The sequence below is a fragment of the Balaenoptera ricei genome, chromosome 11 (assembly GCF_028023285.1).
Source record: "Balaenoptera ricei isolate mBalRic1 chromosome 11, mBalRic1.hap2, whole genome shotgun sequence".
Classification (NCBI taxonomy): domain Eukaryota; kingdom Metazoa; phylum Chordata; class Mammalia; order Artiodactyla; family Balaenopteridae; genus Balaenoptera; species Balaenoptera ricei.
The window spans coordinates 25217344-25244862 of NC_082649.1; the positions used below are offsets into that span (position 1 = coordinate 25217344).

The 27519-nt window shown below is 45.2% G+C and overlaps 1 protein-coding gene across 2 annotated transcripts in view; it reads left to right on the forward strand.

The window, feature by feature from the left end:
* The window catches only part of ELOVL5 (ELOVL fatty acid elongase 5), a 70213-nt gene that overhangs the window by 21843 nt on the left and 20851 nt on the right, over positions 1–27519 (forward strand). Inside the window, exons 2-4 of one of the 2 annotated variants that reach the window (XM_059938482.1) lie at positions 9530–9566; positions 23300–23365; positions 26512–26699. In XM_059938482.1, the coding sequence (XP_059794465.1) occupies positions 23308–23365; positions 26512–26699 (246 nt within the window). In that variant the 5' untranslated portion in view covers positions 9530–9566; positions 23300–23307. The remainder of the gene's footprint in view (positions 1–9529; positions 9567–23299; positions 23366–26511; positions 26700–27519) is intronic. The other variant, XM_059938481.1, reaches the window with a different exon arrangement.

Below are 27519 nucleotides of genomic sequence, written 5' to 3' on the forward strand. Positions count from 1 at the left end.
ATTTGGGGCCCTGAGTTAGAGCCTATCTGCAGCGGAGGGAGCCTCTTCTGCGCGCAGATCAGGGGCACCGTGCCGCCTGCTGCATGAACCGACCGACCGCACATCCGAGGCAGGTGAGGTGGAAGCCGTGTCCTCCTGCCCCGCTGGGTGGTGAGGCAGCCCTGCTGCTCTGGGGACTCCCTCAGAAGCGGGGGGCAGCGTGGGGTGGGGAGTGGGAAGCAGCCCCAGCCTTTCTTGCTGCTTCCTTTGATGAAGGTCATAAAGGGAGTCAGCCCGCCTGGTTGGTGCCGGGAGCAGTGATGGAGGCAGCGGCGTTGCTGGTGAGGCTGCCTGGGGCCCCAGCTGTTTTCACCGACTGCCCATGGAATGAAGGTCAGAGGACTTTCAAGGTCTTCCCTATCTCATCCCCAGCCTGCTCTCCAGCCTCTTGACCCTGCAGCACTCATCCCCCAGATATGCAGTGGGCACCCCCGTGTGCCCAGCACCGAGCTGATGGTCCCTGTGAAGCAGATACACACAGCCCTTGTCCTCAAGCACTTAGGTCCTCAGTGTTCGTTCATATCTGGGCTGTGATTTAGAGTGTAAACAGAGGGACCTCACCAAACCTGGGGCTTTGGGGAAGAGGAGTCAGGGAATGTTTGTCTGAGTGAAGGACCTTTATGCAGAGGTGAGGTCAGAGGGACCTTTATGCAGGAGGCTGAGGGAGCTTTCCCTGAATAGGACGTGCCTGCAGAAAGGAGAAGGTGGAGGGAGGTGGGTGTGGTCGGGGCAGTGGGCACGAGGGGAGGGCAGTCTTCGGCTGGAAGCAGCTGTGAGCCAGTGATGGAGGGGCTGTAAGCAAATGAGGGATTGTAGGTCGTATCCAAAGAACAAGGGACACCGTTGTTGAAAGGCTTCGGGCAGGAGTGGGCCTGTAACTTTTGGTGGCCCTGGTGCAGTGTGTGGAGGTGGATGGGAGGGGACAGGGCTGGGTGCCCGGGGCTCGCCAGCTGGGAGTCCACGTGGAAGAACACGGCCTGGGGTGGCGGTGCGGATGGGAGAGGTGGAGGTATGTAAGGTACAGGGGAGAGCATCAGCATGCTTAGAGATGATGTTGTTGCCCAGGTGCGCTGCCCCCTGCCTGCCGTATCCTTCCACGCCTCCACGCCTCCTTTCATGGTGTGCTTCGGCTTGAAACACCCATCAGCATTCTGCCTCCTAGGCCTTCCGCCTTGTAAAAACCCTTAATAACCTGGCCCCATGCCACTTGTGTGAAGTCTGCCCTGATCCACTGCCCGGAATCAATTCATTTAACATTTATGGAGCATTCACATGTTTTAATGTGTTTTGAATCATTGCCGACACTTTTCTGGTGAAGGCGGAATCATATCATGTGCCAGTCAATCATGTGACCGCTCCATTCTTCCCGAAGTGTGGCGGCCCCCTTCCCCCTCTGCTCCTTGGATGATGTCCTTCATTTGGAATACCCTTCCCAAATCCCTTGGCCTACCCATACCTACTGCTCTTTTAAGGGTTGGTCCAAGCCCCGCTCCCCTGGGGAGTCTCTCCCTCCTCCCCACAGTGCTCCCCGCTTTGGTGCTTCTTCTCGTCTACTGGGTGCTCTTGTGGTATTAACTTTCTGTGTGTATGTGCTTCCAGATAAGTTAGGCAGTTGTGGACTGTTTCCCGCCCACTCTATCAAGAAGAGTGCTTGTACATAGTTGGCACACATACGTATCCATAGCGGGCTCATAACCACCCTAAATTCCTGTAAGTGATAGATAAGATATGGGTACTGAAATAGATAAGATGTGACACTTGGCTGTAAGTATCATATGCTGGTTTATGACACAGTAATGGGTATCTTAACCTAGAGTTTGTTTTGGATTGAAGAGTAATACCCACATGATTCTCCTCTGCTGTAGCTTTCCATACATTGTTTTGTTCTTGGACAGGACATCCAACCCCGAGGAGGTTGGTTGGTGGTAAATGGAGTGTGAAGCAAATGGCATTTTGGAGGATGAGCTTGAGCACTGACCTTCCTGATGGAACTTAACCCCAGGATGGGATCCTCACCTTGGAACTGGGCCTAGGGGTGGGGCAGAGTCAGGAGACCCAGCGACCTTTGGCACAGTGCCTTTCTACCTTTTTCACTCTGTGTGGGAATGGGGTTATCAGCGTCCAAAAAAAGTCCTTGGCCTCAGGTTAATCTGTACTCCCAGCTGTTGGGTGGGGGGAGGTGCTTATTTATGCAATATACCCACAGGCCCTCTCTGGTGTTTGTACTCTCTGAAAGTTCTATGTCAAACCTCAAGCTAAGGCTTCTCCTTCTTGATACTCTTTGGAGATGGAGGCATTCTGATTTTATGATAGCCCATTCCTCAGCTTTCGGTCTTGGTTTAAGACTAGATCGTTATCCCAAACTCATTGCCATGGGTCTCTTTATTTTTTAAATCTTTTAACTGTATATCCAGGTTCTAAAAAAAAATTGTGTATTTTTAATTACATCAGTTGATGTAATATCTAGAGATAGAGATAGATCCATACTGATTTAATTATATGCTGCATATCCATATTTTAAAGGGATTTGGGAACTCATTTCATTACTCATCTTGGCCAGTGCTGCACGTGGTGGACACATTTCTCGTTCCGTATCATGTTATCCTCCAGGGCACTTAAACCAGAAGTTTCCACTTGAGATTTTTTTCAGCTTATAGCCTCACTGAAATTACATTATCACCATTATTTGCTTTTCTGTCATTTCTAAGCAGGCTTGCTACCTGAGATTTAATCTGACCTCATGGATGCTGTGAGCAGGCCACCAACCTTCTTTCTGACTCATTTGAATGGGGAAGAAAAACCAAATCAAGTGTATGTCCCATAAACATTGTAACCAGTAGTAACCATGGGTCCAGTGACATTCTGATTTTGTACACCATTGTCTTGGTGTTAGGATGCCTTGGGCATAAATCGTTCCTTACAAAACCTTAGATTGTTACTTAGAACCCAGTAGTGTGTTACAGATATCTGTAGGTGGCCAGTTGGATGTACTTTAGTTTTTCCTAGCAGAGTTAAACTTAGTCAGATTTTAGCATGAGAGGCAGCTAAGAGCTTTGTTTGAATCCCCTGAACCAAGTACAGGCTCTGTCATCGTGTGCAGTACCTTCTAGTATGCGAGCCTCCATTTCCTTCTCTGTAAAGTAGGGAAAAGACCCTTTACAAGGTTACTGAGAAGATTGAATCCAGTGGTGCACGTGAGGGTGCCTGGAGTGACGCTTAGCACACACTGAGCGTTCAGTGTTAGTTACTATTCAGATAATCATCATTGTGTTCTCTATTTTTAATGATCTTACCACCCTGAAGCCAGGGATTCTCTAAAGGAAGAATATTATGATTTCATAACGAAGTCTTCTTAACTCATTCATGAGGCGTTACAGTCTGTAATGATCTGAGATTTGTTTGATGCTGGGATAAATTGGGCCAGAGTTAATGCCATTTCATCCTATTAGACCTTGTATAGCTTATCTCATTGCCTGCCTGACATTTTGCTGATCAGAATTTCCTTTCCCCCGATGGTGGACCACTTGTCGTTATGAGGATTTTTATGATCCAAATAGCAGTTGGTTTATTCTAAATTGAAGCTTTGGGTTCAACCTTTTTTGTTCTGGATGCAGGTGACTGAGCTGAAAAGTGCAGGCGAGAGGACACCTTGGGGTTTCTCATTTGTATCCTGTGAAATGCATATGAACTTTCTCTGTGAACAAGTCAAAATATTTTTCTAACTGCTCACTCAGTGCCTCCACATGGGATTGGAAAAATCAGGCTGTTTTATGATGCTTTATTGATAGTAATACTAATGACATAAACTGGATTTGGCTGACTTGGCTACTGAGGGGCAAACAATGCCCTGTCTTCTGCAAAATGTTACGTACACAGTTAAAAACCACCTGGAAGCATCATCTTAATTCAAGTTCTTAAATACAGAAAACATTTGGCTTTTTAAAAGCTAGTTTTATGAGCCTCTGTTACTAGAAGCGGATTTACTGTTGCTTTGCGGGGCTCCTTTGTGGTTGGGTTTGTAGAGTCCACTTTTTAAAAACAGTCCATGTCCCTAGACAAAATAGATACTTAACAAATGCTTGGACTGTGCTTTTTAAATGCATGCTGTCCTCAAGGATCACTATTGTGTATGTAAGACGAATGCTTCTCTTAGAGGTTTAAAAATTGGTAACTAGACTGAGTTCCTGGGTTTGAGGGGGGATCTTTGTGGAATGCAGACAATTCCATTTACTAATAACCTGAGAGAAAGAAAAACTCTTAACATAAGTGACCAATTAAATTCCAGCTTATATTCACAAATCAATTCTTTTTTTTTAAATTATTTATTTATTATTTATTTATTATTTTTATTTTTGGCTGTGTTGGGTCTTCGTTTCTGTGCGAGGGCTTTCTCTAGTTGTGGCAAGCGGGGGCCGCTCTTCATCGCGGCGCGCGGGCCTCTCACTATCGCGGCCTCTCTTGTTGCGGAGCACAGGCTCCAGACGCTCAGGCTCAGTAGTTGTGGCTCACGGGCCCAGTTGCTCCGCGGCATGTGGTATCCTCCCAGACCAGGGCTCGAACCCGTGTCCCCTGCATTGGCAGGCAGACTCCCAACCACTGCGCCACCAGGGAAGCCCCCACAAATCAATTCTTAAGTAGAAGATACACAGAATTTATTATTCATTTTTCTTTTATGACCCTTAGCCAGAAATGACTCTTTATACATATATTCAATGTTTATTCAGCTGTTGGGCTTTCTGTATGATTTATATTTCTTTTTTTTTTTTTTTTTTTTTTAAAGGAATTCCTTTATTTTTTTATTTTTTATTTATTTATTTTTGGCTGTGTTGGGTTTTCGTTTCTGTGCAAGGGCTTTCTCTAGTTGCGGCGAGCGGGGGCCACTCTTCATCGCGGTGCGCGGGCCTCTCACTATCGCGGCCTCTCCTGTTGCGGAGCACAGGCTCCAGACGCGCAGGCTCAGTAATTGTGGTTCACGGGCCCAGTTGCTCCGCGGCATGTGGGATCTTCCCAGACCAGGGCTCGAACCCGTGTCCCCTGCATTGGCAGGCAGATTCTCAACCACTGCGCCACCAGGGAAGCCCTATATTTCTAATATACACATAGAGCATTTTGTATTAGACTAAAAAATAAAATCTCTTTTTCCTTCATGACATTACCCAATCCTGGCCAGGGTGCAGTTTATATAGGCTGTTCACATAGTCCCTGCTGGTAGGAATGTTAGTAGGTGAAAATGTTTTGGAAAGAAATTTTGCAATATATGTTATATGAAGACCCTTAGACATGATTGGCCAATTTCTGGGAATCTCATTCAAGGAAGTAATTTAATATACAGCTAAAGTTTTACGTGCAGAGATGGCCATCACAATATTATTTAAGAGTAGTAAAAACTTGGACGTCCCTGGTGGTGCAGTGGTTAACAATCCGCCTGCCAGTGCAGGGGACACGGGTTCAAGCCCTGGTTCTGGAAGATCCCACGTGCCGCGGAGCAACTAAGCCCGTGTGCCACAACTACTGAACCTGCACTCTAGAACCTGCAAGCCACAACTACTGAGCCCACGTGCTGCAACTACTGAAGCCCACATGCCTAGAGCCCATCCTCCGCAACAAGAGAAGCCACCACAGTGAGAAGCCCACACACCGCAACAGAGTAGCCCCCGCTTGCCGCAACTAGAGAAAGCCCGCGCACAGCAACAAAGCCCCAGTGTGGCCAAAAAATAAATAAATTTATTAAAAAGAATAGTAAAAACTTGGAAACAGACTAAATGACTAATAATGGGGGAATAATTAAAGCATTTGTATAACTATTGCTCCAAAACTCAGATTAGGTTCATGAAGATAGTAATTGCTGCAGTGTTGAAATGCAAGATTATACAAGTATATGCTTTTTTAAAGCATACAGAATAGTGGAATATATTTATATTTTATTTATATATTTATTATATAATACTAGGATAGCTCTGTGCTAAATGCTGTACACGAACCATTTCATCTGAGTACATAGGTATTATTTTTACTCCCATTTGAAGGGAATATTTCAGGTGAGGCAACTGAGGCTTTCAGAGGTTAACTTGCCCAGGATCACTCTGCTTGTAAATGGCAGAAGGAGGGACATGGATTCTACCACACTCTCAGAGGCTTTTTGTTTTTACCTTAAAATGAAACCAAAAAAAAAAAAAAAACCTCTTCTATTTTTTCAAGTTCCTGCAATAAACATCCCTTTTTTATTTTTAGTGTAACATAGGAACTAGAGTGCAGTGGTTAAAAGAGCAGGCTGTGGAGTCACTCTGCCTGCTATTGGCATGACCTTGGATAAAGGACTTAGCTGCTCTCTGCCTCAGTGTGCTCACCTGTGAAAAGGGGATGTGGGAAAGGGCTGGTGTGAGGGGTCAAGTGAGATCATCCTTGTAAATTTATAGCAGAAAGACTGGCACGTAGTAAGGACTGAGTGTCAGTTGCTCTTGCTGTCATCATGATGCTCTTCAAAGAAAAGGACTTGAAAATAAGAAAAATCATTTGAAATGGTGGCCTGCGCTGTCCTAAGTGGTTTTCAGATTCTCGCAGAGAGATGTTGTGATGGGAGAGTGACTTTGGAAAGCTTTTTTGTGGCAGTCATTAGCAGACCATTTAGTGAAGGGAAATAGCAATTTGCTAAATAATTCAACCCCCTGAAGTGTGTAATTCATGTTGGAGTGTAGCTGGCTTAGTGTTTTCTTAGGACAAGAAGAGCATAAATCCCTAAACAAATGCGTGGCTTAGGTCCTAGCTTAAGCTTGAACTTCTTATACTTAACATTACTCACTCAGTGCACAGTTCATCTTGCAGATTTTTCCCTATAAGAGAACACATCACTACAGTGAATGTTCACTGATTTGCACTCCAGTAATTCACAACACATGGCCTGCCTGTTGACTCAGCAGGCACGATGCGTCTGTCATGAACAGAATCGGTGGCCGGGCGGTACATTTCTAGATGGTCAGAACCTTCCCTATTCCCTTCTTCCCTCCTACTTGTCCCTGTGCTCCCTGACTCATAGGATAGCACTGCGTGCAGGGTGAAGAGTCAGAACCAGAATTGGGGCTTCCTCCTCTCCCTCCCCTCGCCTTCCCGCCATCCCTCCTGTGGCCCCTGGTTCCCTGCCCTGCCGTGGCCTCATGGTGTCCTCCATCTCCTGTGTGGACTATTGTGGCCAATAGTCAAGTCTTCTGACTTGACCTTGATATCACTCTCTTTCCAGCCTCCCGCCCACCCTCACTCTCACCCCCCGCCCCCAGTTTAAAATCAACCAGTAGAGCCCTTAGCTGCTTCTCCAACATGGGTTTTCACTTTTCTCTCCCCTCCCCTTTGTCCCATCTCCCACTGGCAAGTCTTACACGTGACTGTGACCCACCGGTCCCTGCGTAGAATCGGTACGTGCTTTGTCAAGGCATCTCCCTCAGCTTGCTAGCTATCATTTCTCCCTAGTGGGACTGACTTCTCCGGAGGCAGGTGTGTGTCCTGTGGCTCTATGTCCCAGTGCCTCCCACGGTGCGGTGACTGTGTGCTCCAGGATCATAAAAGCAGCTGCCGCGAATTGAAGTGCCCCTGCATTGCCCCAGCGTTTCATATCATCTCATAACAACCCCATGGGGTGTACGCATCATTACACACGTGTTTAAAGTCCAGGGAACCGGGGTCTGTACAGCTTACCAAAGATCATATTACAGTGTTAAGTGTCAGAGCCCAGAGGGTAGTAACTCACATTATACATATTACATGAAATTATTTTCGTGTAGAAATAGTGAGAATCTATACTCATAGGCACCACTTCATTATGAGTTAAGTAGTTTAGGGCCCATCTGGAGATCTGTCAACTACTTATAGCTAGGGTTCTTAATTTGGGGATTGAGGGTCCCTAGGATTTTGGGGAGCCTGTCAGTTTTATCCAAATTCTCTGTCATCTGGGGATAGAGGGTCACCTTCACTTTTTCTTTTTTTTTTTTTTAACCTTTGCTTTAATCATATTTTTACAATTGGGGTGGGATCCCCAAAAGGTCCAGAACTGCTAATTTCACATTATTTCTATGGAAAATAGAATACAGAAAATAGAATTTTCCAGAGGCCAGATGACTAGTTTACAAAGTAACATCTGGAACACAACCCTTTTGTAAAGTAGAGATAATATGTTTTGATAACTTGAGGGAGTAAATGAATGAAAATGATTCACCTTAGAGACTAGGTTTTCTAAAAGTAGCAATTACGGTCATTCCCTTTCCCTCTCAAAACCACCCCTCTGTTATACACTGAACGTTTGTGTGCCCTCACCCCCCATTTCATATGCTGAAGCCTTAACTCTCTGTGTGATGATGTTTGGAGGTGAGGCCTTCGGGAAGGGTTAGATGAACCTTGACCTTGGTCTTGCCAGCCCGCAGAACTGTGAGAAATAAATGTCTGTTGTTTAAACCACCTGTCTATAGTATTCTGTTACAGCAGCCCAAGCTGACCAAGACACTCTTCCTTTCCTTCTCCAACCTGAGGGCATATATTAAATTGTTCATGTATATGAAGAAAATTATTGTGGAAAACCATAATATATTTTAAACATGTCACTGCTTCTGTAGTCCCGTTAGTTTTCTTCAAGTTAAGTGTGTTTATTTGGTTCTGTCTAGGAAAATGTGATAGCTTTTCCAAATCAAAGTAGGATATTATATATCCTTTTATATCTATCCCCCCCAATTAAATGTTCTTGTCTTGGAACATTTGTGGGGTTTTTTTTTTGGGGTGGGGGGTTATTTATTTTTATCGGAGTATAATTGCTTTACAGTGTTGTTAGTTTCTGTTGTATAGCAAAGTGAATCAGCTATCTGTATACATATATCCCCTCTTTTTAGGATTTCCTTCCCATTTAGGTCACCACAGAGCATTAAGTAGAGTTCCCTGTGCTGTACAGTAGGTTCTCATTGGTTATCTATTTTATACGTAGTTTCGGAACATTTGTGTTTTTAAATGAGCTAAGAATGTGGATTCTAGCTGGATGATAGTTAGATTTCTTAGTTTAGGGGGAAGGACCACGTTCCCTATCTCTACCACCTACCGTGATGCCTTAAACACATTTGATGCTCACGAAAGGCATGTTGTTAAACAGTATATGCCGTTTTATATGCCTCAATTCTTTTCCTAAAATTTTCACCTGATTGACTTCTTCAGGAAAGATACCTTACAAGTTCTTTTTTTTTTTTCACACACACACACACACACACACACACACACACACTGTATTTTATTTTTACAAGAGATAAATAGACTGACACCAAGCATTGTAAATGGATGACCAGAACAAAAGCAACAATGATTGCAATTACCAAACACGAAACACACTCATACTGTGTCATAATATTGACATTTAGTCCAGTAATCCTCCACTGTAACAGCTCCTTTACTTTGCAGTGCCTTACAAGTTCTATACATAAATATTTTTGCCCCTCCTAACTGTGTCCTTAATTTTTATTTTCAGATCTGTTAGTGTCGCTCCCTCAGTGTTCCAGCTGTAGGTGGGTACCTAATTTTCATGCTAATTTGATCACTGGCTTGCCTTTCTTCATTTTGTTACGGCAAAATGGCTTTTATGACAGCTTGGAGTTGGATATTGGTACTTGGGGAGAATTGAAATGAAAGGAAAATCTTGTTATTAGCCAGTCAGAATATTCATTTACATTAATGTGACTTGCTAAACTACTTGGAGTTCCACTAAAATGTAATCACTTTAGGGCCTAATTCTCAGTTATTTCACCTTTAATGGCTGTCAAGGGGGTTTTAAACACAGTGGCATGGTTGTTGAAAGTAGCACTAGGTGAAAAGGAGAAAAGCTTTGCTAGGAAGAGATCTAATCTTACTGGAGAATTTTGAGAGAGGGTTACAGAAGTCCCCACAGCCCTTGCTAGACAGTGTCTGTGCTCTGGGCAGCTGTGGGCATGGAAGGCTCCTTCCTGTCCTGAGGGCAGCAAGGCCCCCTGCAGGGCACAACTTGCGCCCACACTGCACACACCCAGGAAACCGGAATCACAGAATGGTAGGACTCCTCCACTTTATAAAAGTGCTTCTTCGCCACTTTCTGTTTTTCATTGGATTGATAAGAAAATGACCCAAAAGATGGAAGAAAGCAGTTTTTATTTTTCATAATGAAGTAAGCTTTTCTTCATATTTTTCATTTATCAAAAAACATCTAGGGGGCTTCCCTGGTGGCGCAGTGGTTGAGAATCTGCCTGCCAATGCAGGGGACATGGGTTCGAGCCCTGGTCTGGGAAGATCCCACATGCCGCGGAGCAGCTGGGCCCGTGAGCCACAACTACTGAGCCTGCGCGTCTGGAGCCTGTGCTCCGCAACAAGAGAGACCGCGATAGTGAGAGGCCCGCACACCGTGATGAAGAGTGGCCGCCGCTTGCCACAACTAGAGAAAGCCCTCGCACAGAAACGAAGACCCAACACAGCCATAAATAAATAAATAAATAAATAGAAATTTAAAAAACATCTAGAATCTGACAACTCAAAACTATTGATGATACCTAAAGTTTTCTATGTTCTGTGTAAAATAGAAAGCGGCACGGAAATAACGGATGGCAGGAACTTCTTATTTAAACCAGAGAGGTGTAATAGATTTACAGATTTATCCCAATTATCTATGCCTGCTCATCCATGGTTCTGTAAAATGGGATTGGGCGTTCATAGTTCAGCCCCTGGAACACTTCAAGATCACAGAATGCCCCCGAATCATCAAAGCTTTGATTTTATTCGGGAAGATTTTATTTGATACGTTTAATTTTCTTACTCTCTGAAAACTGGCCTATGTGAGAGGTATGGTCCCTTGAAGTCAATCAGAACATAAGGCTGGTCAAACAGTATTCCTGTCGCCTGAGTAGTCTGGGTAAATAAGCGTTTACTGGGAAGCTAAATCAGACAGCTCTGAAAATTAAAGTAGTGAAAACTCTAGCATTTAGGTGAAGGGTTAAGCTTTCATGAATGAGGTAATAGTTCACACTATTCCTTTCCAGCAGAACTCATTAACAGATGCCAAAAAGTCACAACTGTGTGTCAGTGGGAGGTGCAAGGGGGGCGTGAGGGGGTTGAATTTTTTAAAAAGTCAAATGCTTAGTCTTGTTTATTGGTTTGTTTTCCACTTTTGTGGATTTTTTTTTTTAATGTAACTTGTTATTTTGAGGTAATTTCAGGTTCATAACTAAGAAATAACACAGAGATCCCAGATCCCAAGTACCCTTTACCCAGTTCCCCCTCCCTGGTAACATGGTGCAGAACTGTAGTTTGGTACCACAATGGGGTTGCTGACATTGTTACAGAAAAGATACAGGACGTTTCCATCAGCACATGTTGCCCTTTTATAGCCACATCTGCTTCCCTCCTGCCTTCACTCCATCTCTGACCCCTGGTAACTGCTCATCTCTTCTCCATCTCTATAATTTTGTCATTTCAAAAGTGTTATATAAAGGGATTGGCTTTTTTCCACTAAGTCTAGAGATTCATCCAGGTTGTTACATGTATCAGAAGTGTGTTGCTTTTGTTGCGAGAAGTATTCCATGGTGTGGATGTACCACTATTTGTTTAATAATTCACCTGTTGAGGAGTATCTTGGTTGTTTCCAGTTTGGGGCTATAATAGATAAAGGTGCTGTGAATACTCACGTATAGGTTTTTGTGTGCATGTCAATCTTTTCTCTGGAATAAGTGCCCAGTAACTTTATTTTAATGATGGCATACTGTTTGTATGCCTGTACCATAATTTATGTAGCAAGTTACTTTTAAATGGGTATTTTTCTGCTGCTTATATCACTGATGACAATCTTATAATTAAATCTTAATGCACATCTGCTTTTATTTCCTTAGTATAAGGATTTCTACAAGTGAGCTTGAGCGTGCAGAATTTTAAAGCTTTTTGTTTTTAAGTATCTCTCATTTTTTAATGTTTATTTTTAATTTAAGTGCATCTGATTCCAGAGCATTTTCATTACCTCAAAAACCCCATACACGTCAGCAGTTACTTCCCATCCTCCCCTTCCCCAGCCCCTGGCAACCACTAATGTACTTTGTGTCTGTATGGATTTGCCTATTCTGGACATTTCCTATAAAATAGAATCGTGTAATATGTGACCTTTTGTGTCTGACTTCTTTAACGTAGCATAATGTTTCCAAGGTTCATCTATGTTGTAACATGTATCAGTACTTCATTCCTTTTTATGGCTGAAAAACATTCCATTGTGTGGATGTACTACCTTTTATTTATTCATCAGTTGGTGGACATTTGGGTTTGTACCCCCCCCCCCATTTTTTTGGCTAATATAAATAATGCTGCTGTGAATACTTGTGTACAGGTTTTTATTTCTTCTGGGCATATACCTAGGAATAGAATTGCTGGGTCATATGATAGCTCTGCGTTTCACTTTTTTAGGACCTACCAAACGATTTTCCACAGCAGATGTACCATTTGACAATCCCAAATGATGTATGAGTGTTCCAATTTCTCCATATCCTCACCAACAATTGTGTCTGTCTTTATGATGATAGCATTCCTAGTGGGTGTCATATGGATCTTTCTAAAAGAGAAAGGGCCAGAGCTGTTGGGGTAACACTACCTTGCTGATAGGTGGCCACTTGACCTACCAGCTACGGAAAGCTCATCCCGGAAGTGACACACCATCCCTTTTGATGTGTTCTATTGGCCCTATACACAGCCCTGGTCCAATGCAGGAAAGGATCCCTGGGGACCACCTTAGAGGCTGCCTTCCACAGATGCCAAGTTCACATGAAGACACCTCTGTCCCCTAATCCAGGGAATGAAGCTGATAGGAAGTGGCTCAGTGTAGGACTGATAATAACGGGGCCTGAGCCAGAGCCCACCTCTTGGCCAGTGTCGGGATGCTTCCTTTTGTCCACCTTGCCTCCTTCCAAGCAGTACGTCCAGTTGGCTGTGGGCAGGTATGTGCTGTGAGTTCTGGCGTTGGCAGCCACTTGGTGGCACCTCACACGTCCCCAGCTCAGTGTGACCAAGCCCATGGTTACTAAATCCCTCTTGTGTCCCGAGAACAGCTCCTGGGGGTGACAGGGAGCAGGATAGACCCTCCCTCGCTGCGCTTCACAGGCCTGGCCTCCATTGACACCTGTCAGACTGGGAAATGCTGACAGAGGGTAAGGGGTCCCGCCTCCTGCCGGGGGCGGGGGGCGGGGAGGGGGGGTGGTATTCTTTATAACAACATTCCAGAGTGGACGAAGGGCTTACACTACTTCATGCCTGCTGGCTGTATGTTATATGTGCTGTGTAACACTGTGTTTAGAAGGTAGGAGAACTGATCTCTGACTTAATGAGGTTTATTTCAGCTTAAGAGATGATTCCCCCATCCCCCGCCCCAGCTGGTGGAGTTACAGCAAACAGGGAATTGTAACCTAATTTGTAGGAATGAAAAACATTTTCTCCTTGACCCCTGTCCTAGTCTAGACTCTGTCATTGTAATACAATACATGGATATTGTCTGCAACAGATTTCATTAGTCCCAAAGCCCAGTTTATATACACAGCAGTAGTTCCCCAAGAAGGCTGGCAGCTCATCAAAATTACCTGAGGAACTTTTCAAAAAAAAAAAGCAAATTTCTCAGCCTCTTGACTACTGAATCAGTTTCTAGGGGTGGGTCCCAGAAATCTGTTTTTTAAAGCTTCTAGGTGATTTTGAGATGCGGACAGATTGGAAAACCCATTGATGTGAAACTGAAAGATGTGAAGGCATTCATTCATTCATACTTTCAGCCAGTAGTCGGCAATCTGTCAGGCACAGATCCAGGCTCTGAAGGCACAGATGGGAACATCAGAGGTTCTGCCCTGAAGAGCTTGAAGCTTAATGGGGATTATGAACAAATGAGCAGATAATTGCAGTATAACTGACAATCACAACACTTTAAACATAAGCCTGTAATTTTATCACTGATTGAGATAGTGGAAGTGATGATGGGCATATGAAAATGAGGCCAAGGAGGACTGCCACCCTTTTCCCGCTGACTTCCCAAATAGGTCTTAATATGGAGATTTCTAAGGTCTCTTACCAAGCATCATGAGTGAATACAACTGGTTGTTTTGGGTTTTTGTGTTTTTTCATTTTGTTTGTTTTTGGCTGCGTTGGGTCTTTGTTGCTGCACAGGGCTTTCTCTAGTTGCAGCAGGTGGGGGCTACTCTTCATTGTGGTGCATGGGCTTCTCATCACGGTGGCTTCCCTTGTTGCAGAGTGCGGGCTCTAGGCACATGGGCTTCAGTAGTTGCAGCACACGGGCTCAGTAGTTGTGGCACGCAGGCCCTCAAGCAAGCATGCTTCAGTAGTTGCAGCGTGTGGGCTCAGTAGTTGCGGTGTGCGGGCTCTAGGGCACGCGGGCTCAGTTGCTCCGCGGCATGTGGGATCTTCCCGGGCCAGGGATCGAACCCGTGTCCCCTGCATTGGCAGGCGGATTCTTAACCACTGTGCCACCAGGGAAGTCCCTACAACTGATCTTTTAAAATTTTAATTGAAATATAGTTGATTTACAATATTGTATTAGTTTCAGGTGTACAGCAAAGTGATTCAGTTATATATTTTCAGATTATTTGCCATTATAGGTTATTATAAGATATTGAGTATTGTTTCCTGTACTATATAGTAAATCCTTGTTGCTTATCTATTTTACATATAGTAATTTGTATCCGTTAATCCCATAGTACTCCTAATTTATCCCTCCTCTGTCCCCCTTTCCCCTCTGGTGACCATAAGTTTGTTTTCTACGTGAGTCTGTTTCTGTTTTGTATATAAATTAATTGGTGGTATTTTTTAGATTCCACATATAAGCGATATCATATGATATTTGTCTTTCTCTGTCGGACTTACTTCACTCAGTATGGTAATCTCTGGATCCATCCATGTTGCTGCAAATGGCAATATTTCATTCTTTTTTTATGGCTGAGTAATATCCCACTGTGAATACAACTGGTTTTGTTTTTTAACTTGATAGTGTTATTTAAAATTAATTCTGCATTTATTCTCATGGATAAAGCCGTGTGAACTCAAAACCACTAATACATATTGTCACCATCCTCTTTACAATGATCTTATGAAGATGCCCCTTGAAAGGCCATACCGGGTTTTTTTTGTTTTTTTGTTTTTTATTTATTTATTTATTTATTTATTTATTTTTGGCTGTGTTGGGTCTTCGTTTCTGTGCGAGGGCTTTCTCTAATTGCGGCAAGCGGGGGCCACTCCTCATCGCGGTGTGCGGGCCTCTCACTATCGCGGCCTCTCTTGTTGTGGAGCACAGGCTCCAGACGCGCAGGCTCAGTAATTGTGGCTCACGGGCCTAGTTGCTCCGCGGCATGTGGGATTTTCCCAGACCAGGGCTCGAACCCGTGTCCCCTGCATTGGCAGGCAGATTCTCAACCACTGCGCCACCAGGGAAGCCCCCATACCGGCTATTTTAAGAGCAGTAGGTTGTGGGGTGGGAGACTTGGCTTCAAACTTCGGCTCCACCCAAAGTCTGTGACCTTTGGCATCTCAGCCCCCTCTGCAGCTGTAGTAAATGAATGAACTCATTGGGCATCTACCATGTGCTAGTTGCTAGGAGTACAAAAGGCATGTCAGATACAGACTGACTTCTGCTCTGTGCTGATGGTATGAACACTGATCTTCTCTTCCACTCAGAAGTCAGTGACCAGTGTCCCCTTAACATTCCAGAGAATTTATCTAGAGACTCTTAAAAGTCTCCTGGATTTGCACATATTATGTCATCCCATCCAAAGTAGAGAATGAATGCCAGAGCTGTGAGGTGTGGATGTGGGATGGTTTCATTGCCCGTGGACTTTGCAGGGGACACCAGTCTATGGCTTAGCAAAAACTCTCATGAACATTGAATGTGAAATTGGTCAGTGCCAGAGGTCTTTGTAATGATGATAATAACACAGATAACGTTTGCATCTGTTGTGTGCATGCATGATTGTAAATATTTTACATATATTATTAACTCATTTAATCCCATGGAGAAGGCACTGTCAATGGCCCTTCTTTTACAGGTGAGGAAATTAAGTAACTGGCCCAAGATCACACAGCTAGTAAGTGGTGGAGCAGGGACCGGAACCCTGGCTATCGGGCTCCTGACCGGTGCTCCCCACAGGGTCTTTGCACACTGCTAACCACTTTGTTTCAGGAGGGCAGAGTGATGTCTGTCTCTGTCACTGTCGTTTTCCTAACGAGCAGTACTGTATACTGCTTGGCACATAGTAGGCGCTTGTTAAATATTCAGCTGCCTTTCCGATGACTGGTGGCATGAAGGGCAGTCACTCTCAGCATCACCAGGAGCGCAGAAGTAAAACCAGTCATGGGAAGGCCTGATCCCGGCCCTCGGATCTTTCACCTTGTCTCACCGCAGCCTCGTGTGCATTGATGAGTTACTGTCAGCAAAGCTCTTTGTGGGAGCAGAGCTCTCCACCCATCCGCAGCAGTCTGGCCTTCATCCACCGGCAAGGGGCTTTCTGTGTCTATATTCGCTTCGTCTTCTTCCAAATGACAGTGTGCTTCAGCCGAAGCCAAATGTCACTGGTTTTATTCTTCTGATTTCAAATGAGAATTGAGTCATCCAAGAGTAATTTTCTACAGTGAACCCCTCTCCAGATGCTTGTGGGGTAAGTGGGTTGGTGTGTGAGGTCTTTACTGGGGAAGAACTTTGATGATATGTTCTGTTCCTTAGCTCTGAATAAGAATTCCCCTAGAAGCTACTAGAGGCCAAGGGAGAGTCACTTGACACCTAACCTGGGACTTGGAGAAAAGGTGAAGACAGAATGAACAGAGAGGAAGGACCACAGATGATTCATTTACGAACAGAGTGGGTGTGACCCTCCACCGCTTTAGAAGAATAGAATGTCCTTCTCCGGCAATGGTTAGAATAGTGCTTTTCAGTTAACTGGTTGCAGCCAAGGAGTTGGAGGTGACGTGGGCTTCCCTTTCAACCTGTCTCATCTAACTTTTGTATAAGGGAGAACTTGAGTGTGGCAGCATTTACAGTCCCCTCCCCCGCCCCAGTTGTCCATTACACCAGAACGAGGGGCTCAGCCTTAAACCGCAGCGCTGACCTGTAGCAGGACTTGGTGGTGCCCCAGCTTTGCAGTGACTGGCCTGAAGCCCAGCTAGAGCTGTGTCCTTTCCCACGTGCTTGCTGTGCGGTAGGAGAAAATGACTCCATCAGAGTATTAACGAGAGTTGGATGTGCCCTTAGAATGAGGATAAGAGAGTATGAGAAGCCTATGGGGGAATGAGAGTAAGCATAGGTTCCTGGATTGTCGAAATGAGGGGACCACTGTTGATGTGGCAGATAATTTCTCCCGAGCCAAGATTTAATCCGGAGTTATCTTCTTTTTAAGTGCCAGCACTCTAAAGGGATTCTCTTGTCAACTTGATTTCATATCTGGAAGCTTGTTAGTGCTTAGATGTTTTTCCCCTTAGGGTCTTTATGACAGTTGTATATTTTAACATTTCTGAGCAGATGTGGTTATTTTCCTCCGCTCATTCCCAAGCTGATTTTCTCCAACCAAGAAAAACCTTTTTAAATTCAAGAAACGGTGTTGTGACTACCAAATTAAAGCACCATTTAATGTTTTGTGTTATTGGCAGCAACTTGGAATGTTCCCATGCCTGCTTAACAGGAGTTGACTGTTAAGGGGATGAATGGGTTGGAGAATAGAAAGTGGAGGGAGATTTCCTCCTGACCCCTGGGAGCTGGAAGCTCAGTTTAGCTGACTCATTTTTAGATGAACTGCGACAATTCTCAATGAATAAATAAATAAAACAGGACACGATGAGGAAGCTAACAGTAGTTAAATGTCTGCAGTAAACACATTTTTAAACCAAAAGCAATGTGACTTGACTGATTTCACAGGAAAGGGGGCTTTCAAAGCAAGCTGACTGCTCCCTGCCACCATTGCCTTGGCAGCAAGAAAAACCAGGTCTTGACCCTGAAAATAAATCGTCACTGCTAAGCTTTAGAGTCAGCAAACAGCCTGGTTGTGGGTTTAGGTAATTAACTTCCTTTACTATGATAATTTTTTAAAATCTTGCTATCCTTTAAAACAAATTTGCCTTAAGATCCCAGCACTTTTCACGTGCTTGGTAGCTTTCTCACTTTCTCCTGCTCCAGGTATAAATGGCCAATATTCTCAACATTTGCATTCTTACCAAGACCAGTAACTTCATCTTGAGAATCGCGGTGGGAGCAGCTCTCCTTAACCCCAGCGACCTTCCCTGTGGCCACCCCACCACCCCATTTGCTCACAGTTTGTTGTCTCTCTTGTGGGCCACGTGGAAAGGGGGGGGGGGCACTGGTTTGCCGTAAAGCTTGTTGTGTCTTATTTCAAACCTCCAGCAAATTCTGTGTGATACTAGATCACAGTGAAAACGAATGCTTGTTCAGCCTCACGCAGATGACTCACCTGGGCCTGCTCCTGCGGAGAGCTAACTCATGGACAGATGGATCTTCCACAGGAGCCCGGCTCTCTTTGGGGGATTCAGGTTTTGCCCTTTTGTGCCCTGTTTTCATCAGGTATTTCCGGGTTTGTGTATTCTGAGCTGTGGTAGTTTGAACGTTTCTCTTGAATTTAGGCCTGAGGCTCACCTCAACCCTAAAATATGTAGTGCACGTGCCAGGAACTTGCCACGGGTCACAGAACTAATCCTTGATTTAGATGAAGGTGTACTGAATGCTCTCTCATCCTCTTTTAATACAGGGTAATTGCTGGCCCTAGTTAATCATTTCTTTTCTTAGTGAGATACTTAGCATGAGGCGCAATTGTAATACAGCTGCATGGTTACCAAAAACACTCCAGAATTTGATAGTGGGAAGTGGCTTTCAACTAAGAGTGTCTTCTGGGAAATGTGCGTACAAGAGTTCTTTAAAATCTATTCTAATTTACCTGCCCGTGTTTTCTGCCCTTATCCTGTTTTCACTGTTGTCATTTTCTGTGTGTGGCCCTTGAACTCGTGAAGAGCTTTTGGATGCTGTTGTGGTTGGAATTTTCCTTAATGTATCTGATTACTCCCTGTCGTGACCTGTCATTCTGGGAGGCCCCGCAGGTTGGGCAAGTGCCAGAGACTCCTGGTTAAAGAGGGTGGGGAGGCGATGCTTGGCTTGGTGTCAGCGTGATCTGGCCCCTGGGAGGTGCTGACTCTCCTTTTTCCTGTCTGAGTGTGGGGAACCAGTCACATCAAAGAATGGCTTATTCTTTTGCTGCGCTCAGGACCAGAGCTCCTCTTGCGTGGGCCCAGCGCCTGGGCTTGGTCCCTGCTAGTACAATTGTCCAGAGCAGCTGTGTGCCTGCGTGGCCCAGCTCGCCCAAGCTGCCAGTAGGTTGGCTGGTTGTTAAGAAGTGACATTCCCAGCCCACGTGCAGCTTGGAAGATGGGGATCTGCCGCAGTCAGGCAGGCCACAGACCTGGCCGTGCGGTTGGACACCTTGTGTAAAGTGGGTCATGCCATTCCCGTGATCCCAGATCGCCAGGCAGAGTGTAAAGGGCTTTGCAGGGCCCCGTGCCTCTCCTGTTCCTTTAGAAAAGTACAAAAGAGCACAGCTCAGCCCACAGGCTGCTCAGCAAGTGCGCAGTTCGCCCAGCAGGGCTGGCCGGCCCGGTGGGAGGAGTTCACTTGCTGGGACCTTTTGTCCTGTTCCTGCCAGGCGGGCCAGCCCGGGAGCTGCGAAGGGGACGCGGGGATGGGTGTGAGTGCAGCTAAGGTGCCGCCTCCCCTGCCAGCCGGTGGCCACGAGCTCCCCGCACCGTGGGGTTGATTTCTGTGAACCCCAGTGGGCGGGGAGGGGAGGACAGAGGGGCGATGGCCCCAGGCCACTGCCCCCAGCTGGCCCTCAAACAGGAGTGCCCTTTCTCTCTGCTCTGTGGTCACCTTATCCGAGTGACGACCGCATTTTCCAAAGTAAATTTTTGCTCCATGATCCTATCCCCTTTACCCTGCTTTATTTTTTCTTGCTGACAGTCACATTACGTAACGTATTTTACGTGTGTGTTCCTGCCCAGCCTGGAATTTTGTTCCCTGCTGCACCCGTCAGGGCCGTCCTGCCTCTGCGCCTGGCACGGGGCAGGCGCTTGGTAAGCGTGTGGTGTGAATGAGAAATGAATCCATGGTATTAAGGGATCTGGACGTGTGGCCGGCTGGACAGGGACACGGCACTGTGCTGCGATGATGAAAGCAAACCTTTGCTGGAGAAGCCTCCTGGTGACCGGTGTGAAAACAGCCCCTTCTGAGAAGGTCACTGGACGTGTCCAGTTGTGGGCATGGCCGGGGGAGAGGATGGGGAAAGCCATGAACGTGGCCACGTCCAGCCCACAACCAGGCCTCCGATTCCCCGGCCAAGGGCTCTGCTGGTTAGGGCCTCATGTTCCCCCTTTTCAACATAGACATTTCAGGAATTATGAGCAACTCTCTCTGAAAATTACTACTGTTGTGATTGTTTGGCTAGCTCTTTGACGTGTTCCTGAGTTTGATGGTGAAAAGTTCTGCAAGCCTGAGAGAATTCTCAAGCTGAGAAGAAATGTGGTCTAAGAACAGCTGGGCCGTTACTGACAGAAGCGTGTGGAGATGTTCCGTCTTAGAATGAGCCTCTGTGCTGCCGCCTCCTGCAGGGCTCAGGACGGGTTCAGATTCGGATTGTTCAGGACAGACGGCCTGTAACAGGCGTCTTCAGTATCACCACATACTAGATCCCATAGTCTCTTCTGGGGGCCTGCTGCTGGGTTCAGAGTGATTGGACTGAAATTTTACCTTGTGTTTAGCCAGGCGGCTTTTCTGTTGCCATGACGTCAGCGTTGTCATCTTTGTAACGATGGGTCATTTATACCCATTCCTGGGCCTCATTTTTTCCCTAAGTCCATGGATGTTCTCCCCCCACCTCCACCCCACAGGTCTGTTTCCTGTCATTTTTGAGCACTCCTTTACTTCTGTTTCCAGCTTTTCTACATCCTCCCTACATAGAAACCAAAACTGGTTACAGGCTCCTGTGAAAGGGCTCTTAGTTAAAAATGAGAATGATGTTCTTACTGTTTTCGTCAGGTGTGCTCCTGATGTTAGATCCCAGAATGCTGTTACTTGCTAGGACTTTTACAGCTTGTTGTTAATGCGTATATGCATCATTTCCAACATCTGCTTGTTGGCAGACTCGGTTGGTTTTGGTGTTCAGCACGTGCCTTCTCCCCCATCGTGAAAGTCTAATCTGTTCTAGGCCTCCAGGCGAGCTCTTTGTGTTTTTCCCTATTCGACAATCCTTTGTACACGGCAGGTTTAGTACGTTCATTTCAGCCTCATCTTTCATGCTCAGATAATGCTTCACGCTGACAGGTGCCTCTCTCCTGAGATGTTGTCAACTATCCCACCTTCCATCGCTGCCCCCTGGGGGTGTTAGGACTTGCATCGGACGTTGTGAGCTCACTGGTGGGAGTTTAGTGGGCAGGGCACACGGGCGCTGGCGGTATCCACTGTGGAGTGGACCCTGCGGCAGACACACAGCAGGAAGCCTTTATGGGAGGGCTTGCTGCGTGCCAAGCGCTGCTCTAAGGACCTTAGGGGTATTAGTGTATTAGATCATTTGCTCTTCTTAACAGCCTGAGGGGCAATTATTATTTCCCACGTGTTACAGGTAGGAGGCTAAATAACTTGTCCAAGGCCATATTACTATTAAGTGGAAAAAATGGGTTTCAAACCCAAATTGTCTGATAAGGAGCCCAACGTGGAACCTCTTAATCACCTGCCAGCCTGTCATGCTTTTCTGCCTGGTTGTGTAACTGTTGAATGACAAAGGTGGCATATCAAATGGTTGGCACTTGGGTGTGTGGGAGCTGGTGGCTTCCTGGCCGAGGGAGTCCGCGCCCTGCGAGTCTCCCCCCAGGGCAGGACAGATGCTGGAACGGAACCCTGGTCGCTGCTGCTTTCAAGGTGTCATGGATGGCAAATGATTAACTGCCTAGTTGATGAAACCAATTCTGCCTTTGCCCTTGGAAGCAAAAATATTTGTGGTTATTTCTATGAGAGTAAAAGACTCTGACAAGTACAGGTTTCTGGTAACTGACTGTACTGCTGAACTGAATGAATAAGCAGAACTGAATTTTCAGAACTCTAATGAAAAACTGATGAACTCATAAAAGTGAGTTTCTATGAGAGTAATGACTCTCATTATGAGAGTAATGACCAAGACAGTTAAACGTCTGCCTCCTAACTTTGAAAATCTAGTCAATACACAGATGAAAAGATGCTTCGCTACCCTGTAAATGTAAATCTTAAATGGGGGGAAGATAGGGAGTTATAAAGTCTTAAAGATGGAGGTAGGTCTGTAACCAGTGATAGGAGATCATCTCCAAGATGTTGTCAGTGAAACAAATCGGCAGTATTTTTCCAAGCCTTTTTTTTTTTTTTTTTTTTTTTTTTTGCAGTTACCACAGTAAGAATATATTTCACATCACAGCTGAGTACATCATACTCATAAGTATGGTACAGTAACACTGAAGATTCACGACAGTATTCATTCTCACTAAGGGCAAAGCACTCTGATTATTATGATCAGTTTATTATTTCTAATGCGAAGTTGACTTGATCATCTATTAATGGGTTGTGACCAGCAATTGTAAAAACTCCCATTTGGCATGACTTCTTTTGTGCTCAAAAGAGAGAAATCTCTGGAAGTATACCAGTAGGCTCCTTCTAACAGTGGGGTGGAGGGATTGTGTTGGAGCAAAGTGATGAGATTTTTCTTACCTCCTCTTTTCATTTTAAATGTTTGAATTTTTTTTTTACTATGGACGTGAGTACGTTAAGACAGTAATTAATAAAAGTACCCAGCAGGGGAACTGTCTTCTCCCTGTGGCGGTCCTGTTTGCCCCAGTGGGCTCTTCCCTGTCTGCCTCCTTTCTATCCAGCTCCATCCTTCTCCCCACTGAGATTTCAGCTTCACAGAGAGAGTTTTTACAGAGCTGAGAAAAGAAGCACAGAAAACTGGCGCTTCATTTATAAAGTGAATTCACGGGATTGTGTCTTTTCTTTTGATTTTCAAATTAGAACTTAGCCCATAGGTTACTTTTGTGAGTTTAAAAAGAAATTGTTTGAACATGAGGAACTTAACCTTGTCCAGAGCATGTTCCCTGAAAAGAATTTGTTCTTGTTGTTTTATGAAAAAATACAAAAAGCATTTTGAGTAGAGATTTAATCAATGTCTCTTTTTCTTAATAGGTTTTAAAATGGAACACTTTGATGCATCACTTAGTACCTATTTCCAGGCATTGCTCGGCCCCCGAGGTAAGGTGGTTTTGGGTTTTGCTCCCCCCTCCTTTCCCTCCGCTCCTTGTTACAGGCACATGTAAATATTGCACAAAGACATTCTAGAAAACATGAGCATTTTCCAATGATTAGACTAACGCTTTGTCCTGGATACCAGGGGCTTGGAGTCCTCTGAGGTCCCCTGGCTGCTGGGGCGGAGACACAGGTGCTGTGACCCTCTGCTGACTTTGGCTGGAGCTCAGGTTTGCTGTCAAGCTTGCAGCCTGAGAATGCCACAGATTTCACCACTGCTGGTGGCATGGTTTCCTCAGTTCTTGTTAGTCTCCAGCTGAAACTGACTTCCAAAATGCACTGCTGCAATAGGAGTTTAAAACTCTTCCCCTTTTACAATTCTCAGGGCTTTTTAATGTCCTTTTGTGTTGTGTCACGTCAATGGCTAGATATATACACCTGAGCTCTTTTGCTCATCTTTCATTACCTTTTAGGAAGTAGGTCAGCTCCATATTACACCTTCTTCTAATGTCATCTATAATGTCTTAGTTGTAAAGAAGGAACTTTGGGAGTTCCCAGGAAGATTCTTAGGAAAAGTGCAAGAGGCTTTTAAACAGATGAAAAGATTCTCAGTTTCACTTGTGTCTTTTAAAATACAAAAGAAAACAATAAAAGGAACTTCATCTGTTAGTAAGGCAGAGATGAAATAAGGCTGATACCATCTGTGGTAATAGTGAGGATGTGGAGAAAGAGTCTAACTTGGGGTAACCTCTCTGGAGGGCAGTTGTGTTTTCTGTTGAAATTAAAATGCTCGTGTCCTTTGACTCAGCAAAGATACATATAAGGAAGGTGCTTAACAGCATCGCTTGTCAAAACTGGAAATAATCTAGAAGCCCATCCGTAGGGGACAAGTTAAATTAGTGTGCAGCCCTTGGAAAAGAACAAGCCAGATCCCTCTCTCTGTGCTGGTGTTGGGACGATGCCTTCTTTGAGTGTTGCTGGATCAAAAATCCAATTTTAAATGGCTGAAACAATAATAAAAATTATTAGCTTACATTATGTGATCTGAGTTACTTCAGGGGCTCCGTGATGATACCCAAGAACCCCATTCTTGTCATTTCCTACCTTGCATCCTCGGTATGTCAGCAGCTCTGTCCTCAGGATAGGTTTCCCCACCTTTCGTGGTTACAAGGTGGCTTCTACAGCTCTAGGCTGCACCTCCAGAGGAAGAGGGAGAAGTCTGATCATTTGCACGGTTTTAAGAACAAGTAAATTCTTCCCCAGAGCTCTTCACAAACTGTCATGTCCTCAAGAGTTCAGTGGCCACAGTTGCTCCACATGCTTATGTCTGAGCCAGTCCCCAGGGAGTGGGTTAGGTCTCCACAGTTGACTAGATCCCTAAGGATTTACCGCCTGGGGTTGGGGCCAGCCACCCAGGAAGTACTTGGATACTTGGTCATATAGAAGAATGAAGATCTGTGATAAAATTTAAAAAGCACAGTGCAAAACAGCTTTAAGTAAAAGGAAATGGGAGGTTTTTGTGGGCGCATTTATTGTGTTTGTGATTATGTACACATCAACGTTTGTAACAGTCTGATGTTAGTTGCTACAGAGGAACTTGTTTTCTCAGAATTGACGGCTTCCAGCCCAGAGCTGAGAACAGAAGGGGTTAGGAATCATCTTGTTAAGCTCACTGGGGCGGCCGCTCCCCTGAAGGGCTTCTGGGAAGCACAGTTCGGCAGAAGTGGCCACCACCTTAGCATCACTAGTGGGGAGAGGGTGGAGGGCGTCTCCCTCTAAAGCCAAGAGAAGAAACACGGGGAATTTAGGGTGTCGGCAAGAAAGGAGACTGACAGTGGCTTCCCAAGTGGATGTATGCTCCACTTAACCTATGCTTGTCCTACAAGGTCAAGAGAGAGAGCATTGGAGAGAGTAGCAAGATGGTCCAGCCAGGAGCTCAAAGAAGGGGCTGAGACACTGTCCCCACTTAGCTGCTGCTACGTAGAAGATACGGAGGTGAAACCAGCATGTGCCTCTGAGCTCCACAGTGGGGGGGCCGTGGAGGGTATGTAGAGTGAAGGGCTACAGGTTTGGGGGTTCACCGTAGCAGGATGCAGAGGGGGGGGCTGCAGAGATGGCTTCCTGGGAGTCAGCCAGAGGATGGAGTTGAGTCTTGCAGGGAACATATAACACCCAAGGGATCCGGCTGCCAGGGAGTTTGCTCCCAGCCACGGGAGGGCTGTCAGGTTGCCGCCGGCAGCGACTTGGAGTGAATTTTCCGTTTCCTCCTCCTTCCTGCCTAGGAGAGGGGAGGGGAGCCAGGGAGGTCCCTCCTGTGCCAGTAATTTCCTTGAATCAGTATAGGTCTTCTCTCTCGAGCTTCTGTTCTTCACTTACCTGGTCATTGCTGCTTCACCCTCACTTCTTAAAATATCATCCCCGCTGCTGTTGCCCACGGCACTCGTGGCAGACGCTGCCTGTTGAATCAGAGACGATCACTGAGCTGGCTGAGTGGCACGTTTTCGGAGTCTGCGCAGACTGGCTGACACTGGGCTGAGATGGAGGGCTTTGGAGCTCAAAGACTGCCATTTCTAGGGTTTCCTTGTCCCATGCATAATTCAGCAAGCCTGGTTAATCAATCCAGTTAATGGAAAATTGAGCTTTCTCCTTGGTTTCTTTTTTTTTTTTTTTTTTTTAATTTATTTTTGACTGTGTTGGGTCTTCGTTTCTGTGCGAGGGCTTTCTCCAGTTGCGGCAAGCGGGGGCCACTCTTCATCGCGGTGCGCGGGCCTCTCACTGTCGCGGCCTCTCCTGTTGCGGAGCACAGGCTCCAGACGCGCAGGCTCAGTAGTTGTGGCTCACGGGCCTAGTTGCTCCGCGGCATGTGGGATCTTCCCAGACCAGGGCTCGAACCCTTCCTTGGCTTCTTTAAGATTCTTTGGAAAGGATTTTTAAAAATTATTTAGCAGAACCTGTGAATAATAACGCGTGTCGTTATTCAGAACATGAATGTGAGCCCCACCTTGAGGCTGTATATTGAAGACAGTTCCTCTTCCAGTTGCTTTGTTGGCTTGGGAAGTTTTAATTAATGTTTGAATGTTTGAAAAACATTGTTTCTATTTTTGTATCTACTTTGTTAATCACTAAATGTTGTTTCTTTTAATATTTTCCAGATCTCAGAGTAAAAGGATGGTTTCTTCTGGACAATTATATCCCTACTTTGCTCTGCTCCATCCTATACTTGCTAATTGTGTGGCTGGGACCAAAATACATGAAGAATAGGCCGCCGTTTTCTTGTCGGGGGATTTTAGTGGTGTATAACCTTGGACTCACGCTGCTGTCTCTCTATATGTTCTGTGAGGTAGGTCAGAGGTTAACACAGCTTCCTCTCACTTAAATGTACTCGTGTCACTGTCCTGAATTGTGCTCCTAAGTGGAGAAAGGCAGCTGCATGGGGGGGAGAGAACAGGGAGGGCAGGTACGGTAATGCGTTTCGAGGATGTTATAAAATCGATGTTTCAAAACGCCAGAGTTATTTGTACAAATGTGCCTTCTGGGCACATCTATCTAAAATAGAAGGCTTTGCTATGGATTCTTTTGTTATTTATGTTCTGTATTATACTCAGAATTAAAATAAATATTTTCAGAAATACTCTTACGCAAGCAGAACACAGAGTAGAAAACGAACAGAACGCAAAAAACAGATCTGTGGGCCTTTTATTATGAAGCATTTAATAAATGCCTGGTTCTTGTTTGGAGGCAGCCGGGGAAGGAAGTGGGCAGAGTCTGCATTTGCTATGTTTGTGGTCGGTCAGCCTCTCCATCCTGATCTGATCACTGTAAACAGCTTGGAGCTTTGACAGGTTATTTTTTTCAAAGCTAAGAAGACTAGATAGTGAGGTCTGCGTTTAGGGTTGGAATGGTCTAAGTTCAGGCCAGATTATTTTTTCTATATAACAGGGATGTTGAAAACCAAATTTGATGATCTCGAAGGCTTAAGTAAGAGTGAAAGACACATCAGAATCAAAACTTAAGCCTCCTATTTTGACAGTAGAGTCACTTAGCCTTTAAAGCTAGAAGGGGAGGAAAGCTCCCTCCGTGATAAGTACGATTTGTATGCATTTTTAGGGGCAGAACTACACTGTTCAGGTTTACAGTACAAAACTACTGCTAAATCTCTG